We start from the raw sequence: 14,464 nt of genomic DNA on the forward strand, positions 1-14,464 counted from the left end.
CCAATCCCACACTACCATGTCTGCATCCCAACCTGTCTAAGACCTCTGTGAAACACTCCCATTATGTGGCATCATAGATAAGGAACTATGGCAACACCAACTCCAGGCTCCTTTAGATCAAGAAAGAAGCAGATGGGTGGTTCCGGCGCAGAATTTGAGCTGCTTTGCAAATTCGTAGTAACTGTGTGTCAGTAGTGATTGGTCAGCTTTTGTTATACCTGAACCCCAGAGCAAGGTGTAAGAATCTCGTGTAAAACTGCATTCAGGGTGCCCCAAGTTGGATGGGACACCCCACGTGCAGGAATAAAGAACAACTTTCCCTCAGAAGGGACCTCCCGTGACAATGACCCTTCTGGTTTTTCCTTCATGGAGCAGTTTTGACGCAGAGTGTGGGGCCAACTTAACCACAGTGACACCTGACAGAGTTCAAAGTGTTTGGACAAGGCTCTCAGGCACATAGTAAAGTTCTTGGAGTTTTCCTGTGCAGGGCCAGGAGTTGGACTTGATGATCCCTGTGGGTCCCTTCCAGCTCAGGATATTCCGTGGTTCTGTGGAATCAACAACTTCAGTTTTGACATGTGTTTGGCATTCCCACATTTCTGTGGCGTTTGTTGAAGCTCTTGGTGAAAATCTACATTTATCTTATAAATCTGGTGTTTGCCATTAACGTAGTTCACAAGAGGCTGTATTGAGATGCAAACCCTTCACCTGTACTTTCACTCTCTCTGAGTGAGCAAAGCAATATTCTCAATTCTCAGTATTATGGAATCACTGAAAAGGCATTTTCTCTGCTGTTATACCAGTTTAAATTCCCAGCAGCACGAAAAAGGTCAGATATTCACTCCAGCACCAAGACAGCCCCACACGAAGACGCTATTATGGAAGAGCAGTGTCTGCCAAGTAGGGGCTGCTCCTATTTGCCACTTGCCCGCTTCACTTCCAGAATTATTCTCCACAACAAGCACCACAAACAGCACAACTTCTGATCTGCCTCATATACTTCAATTTCAGGGTTTTAAACAGTGCGTTCTTACCTCTTTAAAAGCACACTGAGGACTGCGAAGCCGAGCCCGCGCTGCCCCGACCCGCTCTCTCCCCTCTCAGGGCGAGATGGCGCCTGAGGGCAAGCGCGCGAGTCGCCTTGGCAACAGGCGAGGGAGGGGGGCGGGATTTTGGGGCACCATGGCAACGGGGGCGGGGCGGGGCGCCGCGAGGTCACGTGTTCCCTCCTTTTCCCGCCCTGCCGCGCCCGGTGGCCCTGAACCTTCGCGTCACCCGTAGGGGCGTGGCGGCGCCCCGCCCTCCGCGGGGTCGAGCGGCGGTGATTGGCGGGAGCGGGGAGAAGGGGGCGGGGTTTGCGGCGCGCATGCGCGGTGCCGGGGCGGAGGGCACAGCCCGGCTCGGAGGCGGCGGCGGCGGCGGCGGCGGCGGCGCGCGAGCGGTGGCGGTTGGTGCGCGCGCCACGATGGTGAGGGGGGAGCGCGCGCCGCTCCCTCAGGGGGGAAGCCGGGAGGACCCTGAGGGAACTGTGAGGGGAGGATGGGGGGGAAACCGGCCGGGAGGGGGGTCCGCTCGCCGAGGTAATACGTGATTAAGTGGTTCGGAAGCGTTCCGTGGGATAAATGGTGGAGTAATCAGGGAAACGCGTGATGTGACCTCCGAGGAGCTGATTATGTGTCTGTGAAGCGATTGGTAGCTTGTTCGGAGCTGGTCGCTGCGCGTCCTGGTAGTGTTTTGAGCTAATTCGCTAAAGAACATCTGATTGTTGCTCATGGAAGTCGTTCGCCCGAGTGCTGGGGTTTGGAGCTGTGGATGTGGTTGGAACAAGGGCTGATGGATAAATGTGGGGTAGTTTGCCTTAGTGCTGGTTAACGGGTAGAGGATTGGTTATGGAAGAAGGAAGAAGTGGTTGTAGTGAAGGTTTGGGGAGGTGAAGGTTTCGGTAAACCCCCTGTGGAAGGAGCATTTGCAAGGCAAATTGGATGAAATATTGGGTTGTTCTGCTGTGTGCGTTTCTGCTGAAAGGAGAGGGTCCTTTCACAAATGGGAAATTCATGTTTCCTTGTCAGATGGTGAGGGGAGCGATGTCCCGGGGGGGATCCAGCCGGGGGGACGCGGGGAGCAGCATCATCCCCCCTGTGGTGTTGGCAGCTGTGCCCGTGTCTGTGCAGCAATCCGGGCTTGGCTTCCTCCGGTTTTTATTAAGCCAAGCGCTGGGCAGCCGGCTCAGCCCTGATAAACAGCCCGAGTCTGATGGTACCAAGTGTTCTCCTTCGAATTCCCTCGGGGAGTTGTTTTTGTGCGGCTGCACAGGTGGAGCAAGGGCAAGGCTTGTCTGCTGGGAGAAACTGCTGAGCCCAGAGGAACGGGAGAAAGGCTTCCTTCAGGAAAGAGCATTTCATACAAAGTATAACTCCAGCTTTGAAATGCAGCTCTGAATCCTGTTGTTTTTTTTAATAGAGACCTCCCGAGTTGGTATTAGTGACATCTCATGCAAAATGTAACAGGGCTGTGAAATGCAGCCCTGAATTCTGCTGGTTTTTAAATAATTTTTAATAATTCTTTTTTCCTGAATTAGAGTGGATATTAGTGACATTTCCCAGAATCACTGAGTTAGGTTGGAAAAGACCTCCGAGATCATCGAGTCCAACCTGTTTGGAATAGAGGGAGCCAAGAACAATCTTTAGGGAAAAGAGGCGAAATAAGGGAGGCTGCACATGCTGTGCCTGAGCTGTGCTGTCACAGCAGAGCCTGGTTTCCTCTCCAGCTGTCCAAAGGAAGCCAGAGAATTTGTGCCAGAATTTGGTCAAGGTGGAAACCTTTTCAGGAGTGACAGCAAACAGGGATACGGGAAGTGGGGAAACAGAGCCACCCCTCTGCTTTTTGAGGGAAATCTCACAAATAATGGTGAACACAAGGAGATAGAACTGAGAGCTTAACTAGTGACTTTATTCCGATTTATGAGCAGTGATTTGTCTCAATGAAAGAGCACTTTATTAGAGCATTTAATAGGTGATTTAATTGCACTGGTTTTTTTCTCTGAAGAATTTGTTTTAGGGAAGCCTTGAAATACAGTCCTTTTGGCCCCAAAGCCTCGATGCCTTAGGAGTTTACAAGTACAATACAAGCTGCAGATATTAAACAACTCTTCTTTATCTGGCTGGCACGAACCTCTTGGATACAGAGGTTGTGTGTATAAAACGTGGCTCAGGAAGTGGCCGTGGTTGGCTCGGTGCTGTTCAGAAATTGCATGTGCAAGGCAAGATAACCTGCATGGCTGCTTGTGAAATAATGGTTTCCTTCCTCATCTTCAGCGTGATGACTAATATGTTATCTGGGCATCTCTGCTGAGAACTTGGTGTGCACAAGGGGGGAAAAAAGGCTGCATGTTTTTTGGTTAAAATGTCTTAAATGCTTTGTGTGTAAATCTCAAAAGTTCAGTTAGTAAGCAGTGACCCTTAATCACTATCTTCTTCTGAAATACTAATAGTGCCTTCTATTATTTTAAATGCTTAAATTACTTTACCCCATTTACTGACCCTCCAAGGGGCTCCCTTATTTTCAGGATTTGTCAAATGAAGTGTAAAATTTACTTCTAAGTGTAGAAGTATTAAATCTACTTCTGAAATGTAAAGTTTACTTCTAAAAGCTATGAGAATAATCCCACTTCAGAAAGAGTTAATAAAATATTCATAGGTAACTGCATGGCTTTGAGGAGGGATATTTAAAAAGATAAATGTTCTGTTAATGTGTTTGTTTGGGTTTTTTGAACTGGCTTATGTGATGTTCTGAAACTTTGTACAGGTGCATGCAGGCCCCCTTCAGCAGGGTTTGTGCACACATCTGTGTGACACAGGGATTTCTTTTCTGTTTTACTTTCCAGAAAGATTTATCTCTCCCTGCCCTGTGCCATTTCCTTTTTGCAGAGTGAATCTCTGGTGGTTTGTGATGTTGCCGAAGACCTGGTGGAGAAACTGAGAAAATTCCGGTTTCGCAAGGAGACCAACAATGCTGCCATTATAAGTAAGTTCCAAACATGCCTGACAAAAATTGCCACAAAGTCCTGTCTCCTCTTTTCCTCCCCCTGTACCGTTGCTGCTGTGACAGGTAAATGTGAGCCAAGAGGATGTTTGTTGTAGGAGCCGCGGTACTTCCAATTCTGCCTGTGATTTTAACACTAAAACAGTGCTGTTCTTATGAGACAAGACTCCATCTGCTCTTAGCAGAGTATTTATATGTAATTATGGCTCAGAGTCTACCACTGTTTGTGAAATGATTTTGGGAAGTCATGGGATGTGCTGAAGAAGCAAAGCAGAATCACAAGGGCTGTAATTGTTGAATGCTAAAAAGCTTCTGCATCCATTGTATAAATCGATTGGAAACAACATTGATCTGTGTTTTATTTTGATTTATAGTGAAAATCGACAAGGATAAGCAGTTGGTGGTGCTGGATGAGGAGCATGAGGTTTGTTAAATGAATTGTAAATAAGAGTATCTTCAGCCTGCAATATATTGTTGTCTCTAAGGTACTGCCTTAGTTTCAAATTGTTATCAAACTCTTAATCTAATTTGGGTCATGAGCTTATTTAAATGCATGGTCACTCTGCATGTAAAGCACAGCACCATTAATAGTGAAACTATGCAGAAGCAATTGAGTTGACTAATTAACTGCACACCAAAAAAAAAAAAAAAAGTTATTTTTAAAGCTGTTTTAACTATGTAAAAAGCATCTTTGGCACCTGCTGTCTTTTTGAAGAGATTTCTGCTGTGTTTCCACGTAGATCTGCACATTTGCCTCTGAGCTGGTCTGCCATCAATTAGAAGCAGGATTGCTAATCCCCTGCAGACTCTAAATTTGATGGGTGGCATAATAAGGTCAGCCCAGTGTGTGGTGTTTCTTAATGGTCCATAGGGCAAAATAAAATCCTTCCCAGGGATTTGAGCATTAACCATAGCTCTTGTTCCCTAGAATGTAGAAGTTAACATAAAATTTAAATAGAATGGGGGCTCCTTTTTGATTGCTGAAAGAGGAAGGACCGAATTTCTCAAATTTTTCATTTATGTAGCTGATTTTAACATACTTTTTGGTGTGTGCTTGCTCACTTCTGTTTAGCACTAGAGTTAGCAAAGTGTAGCTGCCAACATAGCCAACTAGAGCCAAAAGTGTTTGCTAAACTCATTATGCCTAAAATAGGGGTGATTATTCATGCTAACGTTAATTCTGTGTTTAGTCATAGGACTCTGTTGGCACACAAGTCTTCCCAAACTGCTCTAGTAATTCGGGAGGTCGTTACCAGTTCACCTGTAGATGTACCTCTCCCTGTCTCCCAGGTGTTTCACTGTCCATTGCTCTGCTTTAACCTTCCAGTGCAGGACCATTTGCTCAAATATTGCTTGTGTTTAATGTCACCAGGGTATTTCTCCTGATGAGCTAAAAGATGAGCTGCCTGAGAGACAACCTCGATATCCTTCTCATGCTGCTGCCATTTGGTCTTACTCACTGCTGGAAGCTGTTCAAAACCTTGGACTTCACCTTTTTAGGCCAGTACTTGCTGTACTGGGATTTTACTGATGCTTTATTTGTGAGATAATCCAGGGATCCATTCTCAGGGTGCACTGAACTGTTGTCCCACTCGTTGAAACAATGACTCATTTAAGCCTTTCCTGAGATTTTATTCCCTTTTAGACTATATAATGTTTGGGGAAGTAAAGCCAAGCCACGCTGCTGGTAATGTAAAGAAGTGAGTAAAATGTACCAGTTTGTGGCTACTTCTAAATATAGAAGTGTGTCTGTGTAAGTCAGGATGTGTTTTGGTTCTGTCTTAGGATGTGGCTGTTGTTTTGCTGCAGTTACTGATTCTGGGATTGCTGTGGGCACGTGATCTGGGGGGGAATCCTTGCTTTGGAAAAAAAAATAAGGAACAACAGAGGCACAAGTAAATTGTTCTTTAACTAATGAAATAAAAGGGGTACTGAAGTTGTAAGTGAAGAAAGTACCTGCCTCCATCAGCCTCCAGAGCTGGCTGGCACTACTCCATGTGCTGTGCTGAATCTTTCCTTTCATGCCCACAGTGCAGTGGGAGGCTGTAAAACAGAAGTCCTGGCTAAAACTGCAGTTGAAATTCAGGAAAACACCTGAAACAACAAACTGCTTGGTCAGCAAAGAAAGAATTGGGCTTTCATTAAGCCAAAACCACACTGATGGGTGTGTGGGAAGTCTTTTTACCAAGCTGGGAGAGGAATATTTGCAATGTGAGGGTGTTTTTTAGCCCTCATGTGAAACATTACTAAGAGGCAGCCCTCACACCAAGGCAGGGTCAGTTCTGAAAGTCACATGTGGAAGTGAAAACAGAACAGTGAGACTTTTATTATCAAATTAAAACATCATCTGAAATGCAACAGTGACTTGTGCCTGCATCAAGATCAAGGATTATATCCTAATAATCAGTTTCTTAGTTTCTTTAACCTCAGAAAAAACATTTATTGTGTATAGTTACAAGTACCAGCATGAAGATGGAAGAGTTTCTTATCCCTTGTGCTTTATCTTCTCCAGTCCAGTTGGTGAGTGAACACTGTGATTGGTAGCTACTGTGTGATGTAAATTTGGGAATATTATTTGCTATGGAAGATAAAATTGAGTGCTTAATGCTCTCAAGGAGGTTTTCCTGCCGTTGTGGTTCAGATTTGGGGCACTTGGGATGTATGATAGAAGAGATTCTCTCTTTTCCGTTTCCAAAGGCTGAGCCAGGAGTGTTGGTTTCCTGCTTAGAGGGCCAAAAGGTGTGTCTTCCTAAATGAGCTTGTGCTCAGCAACACCCTCCTGTAAAGGACAGGCCTGGAGCACTCTGCATCTACTCATGTAGGTTTTAACCTAATTTAACCTGTGTCCTGTCACCCTCTCCTCAAATCTTGGGGAACCCTCAAAATACGACCATATAAGGCTCAGGAAATGAGTGAAGAGGGGGCTGGAAGGTACCACCTCTGTTCCCAGAGGATTCTGTTCACCTGTCTTGCTATTCATGGATATTAGTGACTGGGAGGGGAAGAAATTCCTCATCTCAGAAGGACATGGGAACCCATTTATTTCTGAGGACCTTAGAGTCCTATTCCTTTCATTCTGTCCACGAAAGGAACAGGACTCTGTAAGAGGGTGAGGATGGGATTTGAGAGGAGGGTTTCCTGGGGCCTGGATGCAATGGGCAGCAGCAGAGGATGCCTCCAAACAGGGCTGTGACGTGATGGGCTGAAGGGCTGTACAGCTGTGGGTGAAAAGGAGGAAAGGAGAGCTCCCTAACCCACATCTGGGCAGGTGAAAGTGCTGGAGAAAGTTCCAGGAGAAACAGGCTGTAATCCTGGATCATCCCAAGTTTATACTGAGCAGTTGCATCCTCTGCTTGTGTCACAGCAACCTGCAACATGAACTTACCTGGGCAGGGAAACGTGGGATTTTAATACAAACCAAATAACCTGTGACTTGGTTTGGGCTCGCAGAGCTGAGTTGCTCCTGGGACTTCCATCTGTGTTCTGTATTGTGATAGTGTAGCTTGCTGGTATTACTGGATTATCCTTGTTATCCTCTGGAAGAAGATAAACTGATTGCATTGTTTTACCCCTCATGACTCAGAGCTGGAGTAACTAGATATGTAAAACACTTTAGCAACTAATGAGCATATTCTTCTGTAGTTACCTGAGAATCTTCCTATGAATGTCTTCAGTTTTCAGTTAATAATTTAAAAAAAAAATCTTATTTTTGAAGTGTTGGCAGTCAAAATAACTAATCCAACCCTCTTTTTCCCCCCCATAACTACAGGATGTAAGCCTGAGCAGCAGATGATGTATGCTGGCAGCAAGAATAAGCTTGTACAGACAGCTGAACTCACTAAGGTATAAATGACTGCTGAAATAACTGTCCAGGTTGCAGAGGATGTTTTCAGTCTTGCTTGAACCAATGGCAAAAAGAGTTTTGTGAGACTTTGTGGTTACAGCAAACAGAATCTGGTTTAGGAAGAGTGGAGGAGGAGTGGGGGGGGATTTCTGGTGGTTTAGGGTACAGGAAGAACAGTGTTCTCAAAAATGAATATACCTACTGGTGGACTGGCTGGCTTTACTTTTGGGAATGAATTTATTGATGGGAAGAATAGACTGAAGGCTTAGTGTGGTGTGAAGCAGATCAGTTTAGCTGCTTTCTGGGGCTGTGTGCTTGCAGCACAGCCTGCAGAACAAGGAACATGTGCCAAGTACTGAACAATTTCTTCCTGTGCGTGGTTCCTCCAGTACTGAGACCAAAAGAAATCACTGCATTCACCAGGCCTAGGTGTATGTATATCCTAGAAAAGAAATGTCACCTGTTTTTCATTTTGGAGATCTTTGAAATCTCTGCTTAATTGGCACCCTAGAATCCTTAAATTTTTAGCTTCAAGCAGGAAAGCTTAATAGAGTCAGTAGTCACTTCATAGCATGTGAAATGACTTCACCAGTCCCCAACAACAGCGTTCCCTTTAGGTGTTCCTTATCCTGCTGAGTCCTTTAACTTCCCAGTAAAAATGTCTGCTGGGCCAGAGAGAGAACTATGAATCACAGACTGGTTTGGATGGAGGGGACCCTAAAGCCCATCCTCATTCCAACCCCTGCCATGGGCAGGGACACCTTCCACTAGCCCAGGTTGCTCCAAGCCCTGTCCAACCTGGCCTCGAACTTCTACCTCTTCCAGCTGTACCTTGTAAGAAAAGACCTCTCTGTTTTAAAGTAGACCTCAAGTTGACAGGAGTAAATGGGAAGGAAGCAGAAGATAAGATGGTGGAAACAATCAGCTCAGCCCCAAGAAATCTTTTTTTTAGCCCTGTAGAAGCTGCATCTTGGAGGCCTGAGAACTGTGATAGAAAGGAGGAAGAGAAGACAGTTTCAAGTAAGTGAGAGAGAAGGGCTGGTAGGAAGAAGGTGAAAGCCTGGGGAGTAGCTCAGTTGGAGGTACTTTCACCTCTGAAATAGGAGAAATTCAGTCTGAAAGTCTTTTGAATGCAAGCCCAGGAGCAGATATAGAGGTCCATGATCATCTTCCTTCTGAAGCTGGAGAAGACAGCCTGTCTCCAGTTGGGGTTGCTTGCTTGCTCTTTAAATGTGCTTTATTCTTGCCACTTGCTGAGCTGTGTTTCATTTTGGCTCATGCTGTGACTTCCTCCTGGTGTGATTTCTGCATGTGACTCAACTGAGTCCTCTCATTTTTTCAGTGACTTGCATATTAGCTTGGCTTCTGTTAAGCTGTTCTGTTCTTCTGATGCTGAATGTTGGGGTTCCTCCAATTCAAAAGGTCTGTGAATTTGTACAATTTACTTCCCTGACTCTTTGGACGAGATGATCCATCTGTGGCATCTCATGGACTCCAGTGAGCGCCGCACAATTAACATGGCTTCTCTTCAAGGGTATTAAAAACCCAAACCACAACCAGTTACTTGCCCACATGGAATGTAAAAAGAGTATATTGGTGGCTTTGATCTTATTTTCTGCTTCAAGGCTGTGTTCAAGGTTTGTTTAAGACTTGAAAAAGCTTTAGATTGGTGGTTTTTAGGTTGTTTTGGGGGGTTGCCCAGAGAAGCTGTGGCTGCCCCATCCCTGGAAGTGTCCAAGGCCAGGTTGGACAGGGCTTGGAGCAACCTGGGATAGTGGAAGGTGTCCCTGCCCATGGCAGAGGTGGAATGAGGTGGTCTTTAAGGTCCCTTCCAACCCAAACCATTCAAACCATTCTAGGATTCTGTGATTTTTGGGTTTGTTTTTTGTACAAGTGTTCTATTTTGAGGTACCCCAGGCTTGTTTCTTACAGGTAAAAACTGGATATTATGGATTTATTTCAGTTCAAAGAAAGAGTAATTGTGGTTTGGGCTGAGCAAAATTCCTGAACTTTGGGTTTGAATAAGCCCAGAGATGAAATTGTGTTCTTCAAGTAGACAATCCTGCTGAGATAATGCATGTGAGATGGTGCCATTCCAGGATCATTTTAGAATGCAGTGTGTGTGCTGTTCTCTAAGGAGAAGAATGAAGCCTAGGAATAGAAATTAGGAGATTCTTGTTCAGGTTACTTTTGTTCATTGCCACATACTCTTGTGTATTTTCCACTGATCTGATCCTTTCAAGAAAGCACCTGAACATTTTGGGTTTGTTACTGGTTTACTGCAGCTCAGACAACGTGTGTGGAAGGTGCTGCTTGCATTGTGTTGTTATCCCTTCCCAGTGCCACTCCCTCGGGAATTGATGCCGTGCCCTTTTGTTTAGGTATTCGAAATCAGAAATACAGAAGACCTCACTGAAGAGTGGCTGCGTGAGAAACTGGGCTTCTTCCACTAAGGAAAACCTCTGTACTAAGTATTTATGTACCATCCTGGTGACACTGGAACCAGACATGAATACTTACATCCCAGCAATGCACTGTATTCACAGCTGTCTCCTGCAGTATCTCTCTTGTGCAGAGTTTGTGCAAAGAATAGCAGGTCTGTCTCCTTGAAGTAACAAATCTTTGCAGGTGTTTCCTTATTTGTACCTGCTAAAAGGGAATACTCCTCTGCAGGGACTCCTTTTGCACTCTTGTGACTAATATTTCTGTGACTAAAATAGTTGGGTTCTGGATTTATAACTATGTTCAAACATCACTTGGAAGCTGACGCTAACTTTTTCTGAGCTACAACTGCATCCTGATGACACACGTTAGCCATTTTTATGCAGAATTTGTGTACTGTCACTTACTTTTCAGATTTTTTCGACTTAATGTCTTCTCAATTTTGAAAACTACTCCCTGGAATCATTTGGTATTAAAAAGACAAAATCCTTGTACAGCAAATCCATCCATTTATCTTTCCATTGAGTCCATGTGAACTGTCTCAAATTCTTGGAACTAATTTTTGTCATTCCAGTAATTCCTCAGTTGCCTGAGTCAATCTTTCTAAATTTCAGGGCAAAGCTTTGACTGTCCAGTTCTCCTGCTAATACAGTCTCACAGGAACTAGCTGATAACTAAGGGCTGAACTACAACTCTGGTTCTTCTCATACCAGATTTCTTCTTGCATCTCTAACTTCTGACACTGTTGAGAAGTTTACCTCTGCTCATTTCCTGTTATCTGAACACCTGGTGATACTGTGTGCCTTTCATTTGTTAGCTTTAAAAGGACTTGAGAATTTTACACTGCCACTTCTTACAAATTTGGTAAAAACTTTGTTAAAAAAATCCGAGTAACGTTTGTTCCTAGTGCCTCGTGCTGCAGCTGACATCTGTTAAAACAAAAAGCCAACCTCTTTTTCTTTGAAATTCCAATCATCTGCTCCATTTGTAGGAGTCAGGAGGTTAAAGCTTTTCATGATAATGAATGATTTATATCTCCTTTGTTATGAAAGTTGGCCACACGTAGCTTTTGAGTACTTTAATTACAAATCTCTTAACTTTCTTAACCGCCTTTTGGTCAAAATTACATTCCAGATGAAGCTTTTGCATAAAGTGATCATTTGATTCTCATCGACTTAACGGTTCATCTCTTTGAAACAGCAGATCTTCTAATGTGAAAATAGTATTTAACTTTTATAAGTGACCAGTCTTTTTACAGGTCTGTTTTATATTGACTAGAGTAGTTGTCTGATGGACACGCTCAGCCCGTGCCGTGGCAGGAGGAGCACTCACGGGACAGTCTCTCGCTGTGAGTGTTTGTTGTGCTGCTGAACAAGTATCTGCGTAAGAGCGGCTTCCTGTTGATAACATACCTTAAAATACAGCTGCCCCAACCAATCTGCTCGCTGGGAAGGAATGCAGTGTTAAATTTGGAGGCCAGTATTTCATGCTGTGAAACCTTTGCTGAAAGAGGGGTTGTTTTTTCGTTTGTGAACGTACCCCGTGTTAGTGTTAAAACACTAATTCCTGCAAGATCACAAGGAATCCATTTGCAAAGGTCCTCAGTGTTGGTAAATCTCTTCTTAGTTTGATGTTATTGCTCATTTATTTGTATATAAATCTGACTTGAGAGGAGCTTTTCAAAATACGTGTTGGAATGATCCAATTAAATCGATCTTTCGGTGCGGGAAAGAAACGCTTGTAATTAAATTCCTGTGTTAACGTAGTGAACTGGAAAAACAATTTCATTTCCCTGGATGAAAAGATGTTGATTATGAAACTGTTGCTTGATCATTCTGTACTGCAAATCAATAAAAACAATGTCTTTTGTGACAAACATTGTATAAACAAGACTTTGGCTCAAAGGATAGCGTCATTCCAAGCATCAGCCTGGAAACAGCAGGAATCCTGGGTGTTTTTGGGATTGAGCTGGAGGTGAGGCGTGTCAAAGTACAGCGTGGGCGAGAGGGGAGCTGATGCTTGGAACGTTCAGCTTGATTTGCAGTGGGGAAAACTGGATTAATCGTCTTTGTTGTACTTTGTACACTGGTGGGCTGCCAGCAGCCAACTGCTGCCTGCACAGGTCTGCACAAAAATAACTGTACCAGAGGCCTGTCTCAGGAGGGAAGGGAGGAGCTGCTGCAGTCAGATGGTTCAGTTTGACTTTTCATCTCTGGATTGCTCCACCTTCGGCCAAGAAAACGCTGCTCCTTCCAGCTGCATCTTCAGCAGAGTTCTTCCACTTCACATGTTCTCGTGCCTCCACTTAAGCCCTTTCTGCCTTGGGTGCTGCCCCTCTGTTTGCAGAGAGCAAACAGACCCTGTGAGAATTAAAGCCCAGTTTCTCCTGAGAGGTGATGTTGGTGCTGCTCAGCCCACCAGTATTACTCTCCAGCCAGCCTTGCCTGGCAGCTGTACCCCCTCCCCTCTCTGAGCTGTGGAAGCAGCTGCAGGTACTCAGAGGGTGTTTGCTGTTCCAGGCTTGTTCCTGGTCTCCTTGGTTTTCATGCAGTGTTTTGACACAACTGTCTGCTGCTAATTGTCCTGGGCTCTTGAGATACAGGCAGTGCTAATACCTGACTAAGCAAAGGCATTAATTATGTCCAGATCTTTCCTGCGCCAATACTACTTGTTTTCCCAACATCCTTTTCCCACCTTATCTGTAGAACTGTGTGTTCTGTGCTGCTGCCCCCCCAAGCTCAGTGGGAGGCAGATGTGTCCGTGTCCAGGCCAGTATGTTCCAGTGTAATCACACAATTCTCTTACATCTTCAGACCTCTGAAGAGGGATCTAAAGGACAACACAAATTAACCTGTGGGAGCCTTTGTAGCTAAAGGTCTGAGAGTCAGCATTTTCCATTGGGAGCTCCTATTTTTCAGGAGTTAGTAAGTCGGCCTTAAAATCCTTGGCCTGGAGTTAAAGGTCTCTCCAAGGGAGACTTCTGCCACAATTAATCAGGTTTGCTTTAAATATTGACTAGATGGCTGGGACACAGCTCCTGTAGTCCAGTTCATTGATGGTAAGCTGAATTAAAGCATGAGTTTGCATGTCAGCCCATGAAATGGACTTGTAGTGTTTGAATATTTTTAACAAGAAAATGTAAATGCTGGTATTTTGATGGCTTAAGTGTATTTCTAGTATCATGAATGCTATTCTGATCTATCAAAGGAGGCAATAATGGAGGTGTTGACACCTTTATCACTTCTCCAAAGGAGCATCTTGTGCACTTGTACCAGGATTCCATTTTTGTATCTTTAACTGTAAAATAGCTGGTCCAGAAACGATGTTAAACTGGTGACAGGGGCCTGACTCAAACAGGCAGAAGCAAGAGAGCTCAATTCCTCACTTCAGTGCGCTCCAGAAATAAATATCATGCAACATTTTTTCGGTACAACATGTAATGACTGTGAAACAGAGCCATGGTGGGACATAGAGGGGGCTCAGTGAAACTCTTGCGTTTGTTCCATGGTCCCAAATCACTGTTGTAAAAGGTCTGAGAGGTTCAGGGCCAGGTCTGAGAATTTGGCAGTTCCATGAAAATACCAGTAACCAGTACAACTTCCATATGCTGTTTAGTCTCTGCTAGTTCACACTGCATGTTTACTTTAAACCAAATCTTTTTTTTGCTAAGCATGGTGCTTGTATTGGTTTAAATAAAATGTTTCATTAAGAGGTTGTGTTGCCCTCTTTTAATTGCAGGGTGGTATGTGGGTGTCTGACAGGGAAAATCTGGGAATGCTGGTATGATCTCCCTCCGTTTCTCAGCTTCCTGGAGCTGTGGAATCCAACACAGAGTGCAGGAGCCAACTGAACAATGTCAGAGCAGCTGTCAATGAGACCCCAAGGCCTGAAGGAGACAGAGGAATTTAGTTGTACTTTTCCTTCTCATCTCTTTCCTGCCCAAGAAACCACTGGAATAATTTGATCAAAGCACTCCTTTTCCTCATTATTGCTGTTTCTTCTTTTCATGATCTTTGGAGATCTTTCTCCTGTATTGTTGAAAAAACTGCCCGAGGTAATCCAAGGAATTCAGCCTTGGTACCTGACATGCACTGTTTGTGCCAACACTGAAGAACAGCACTGATAGGCCACAAATTA

At 44.4% G+C, this 14,464-nt stretch overlaps 1 protein-coding gene across 5 annotated transcripts; it reads left to right on the top strand.

Moving 5' to 3' along the window:
• Window positions 1-1,386: 1,386 nt before the first annotated feature.
• On the top strand, window positions 1,387-14,038 carry GMFB (glia maturation factor beta). 5 transcript variants are annotated; one of them, XM_017836787.1, is made up of 7 exons: window positions 1,387-1,451; window positions 3,927-4,023; window positions 4,416-4,465; window positions 5,414-5,463; window positions 6,479-6,561; window positions 7,811-7,884; window positions 10,267-14,038. In XM_017836787.1, coding segments are annotated over exons 2-7 (330 nt in total). In that variant the 5' UTR covers window positions 1,387-1,451; window positions 3,927-4,022; the 3' UTR covers window positions 10,339-14,038. The 5 variants fall into 5 exon arrangements, with proteins under 5 accessions (XP_017692276.1, XP_017692272.1, XP_017692275.1 ...); XM_017836783.1 differs by having other exon boundaries at window positions 1,421-1,468; XM_017836786.1 differs by lacking the exon at window positions 1,387-1,451 and adding an exon at window positions 1,487-1,528.
• Window positions 14,039-14,464: the final 426 nt, after the last annotated feature.

Source organism: Lepidothrix coronata, unplaced genomic scaffold, assembly GCF_001604755.1.
Source record: "Lepidothrix coronata isolate B3197 unplaced genomic scaffold, Lepidothrix_coronata-1.0 Scaffold284, whole genome shotgun sequence".
Classification (NCBI taxonomy): Eukaryota; Metazoa; Chordata; class Aves; order Passeriformes; family Pipridae; genus Lepidothrix; species Lepidothrix coronata.

Excerpts from the sequence above, each read along its gene's own strand:
- GMFB (XM_017836782.1), top strand. Across the intron at positions 4,024-4,415 it reads CAACAATGCTGCCATTATAA|TGAAAATCGACAAGGATAAG; the intron begins GTAAGTTCCAAA and ends TTTGATTTATAG. Across the intron at positions 4,466-5,413 it reads TGCTGGATGAGGAGCATGAG|GGTATTTCTCCTGATGAGCT; the intron begins GTTTGTTAAATG and ends TAATGTCACCAG.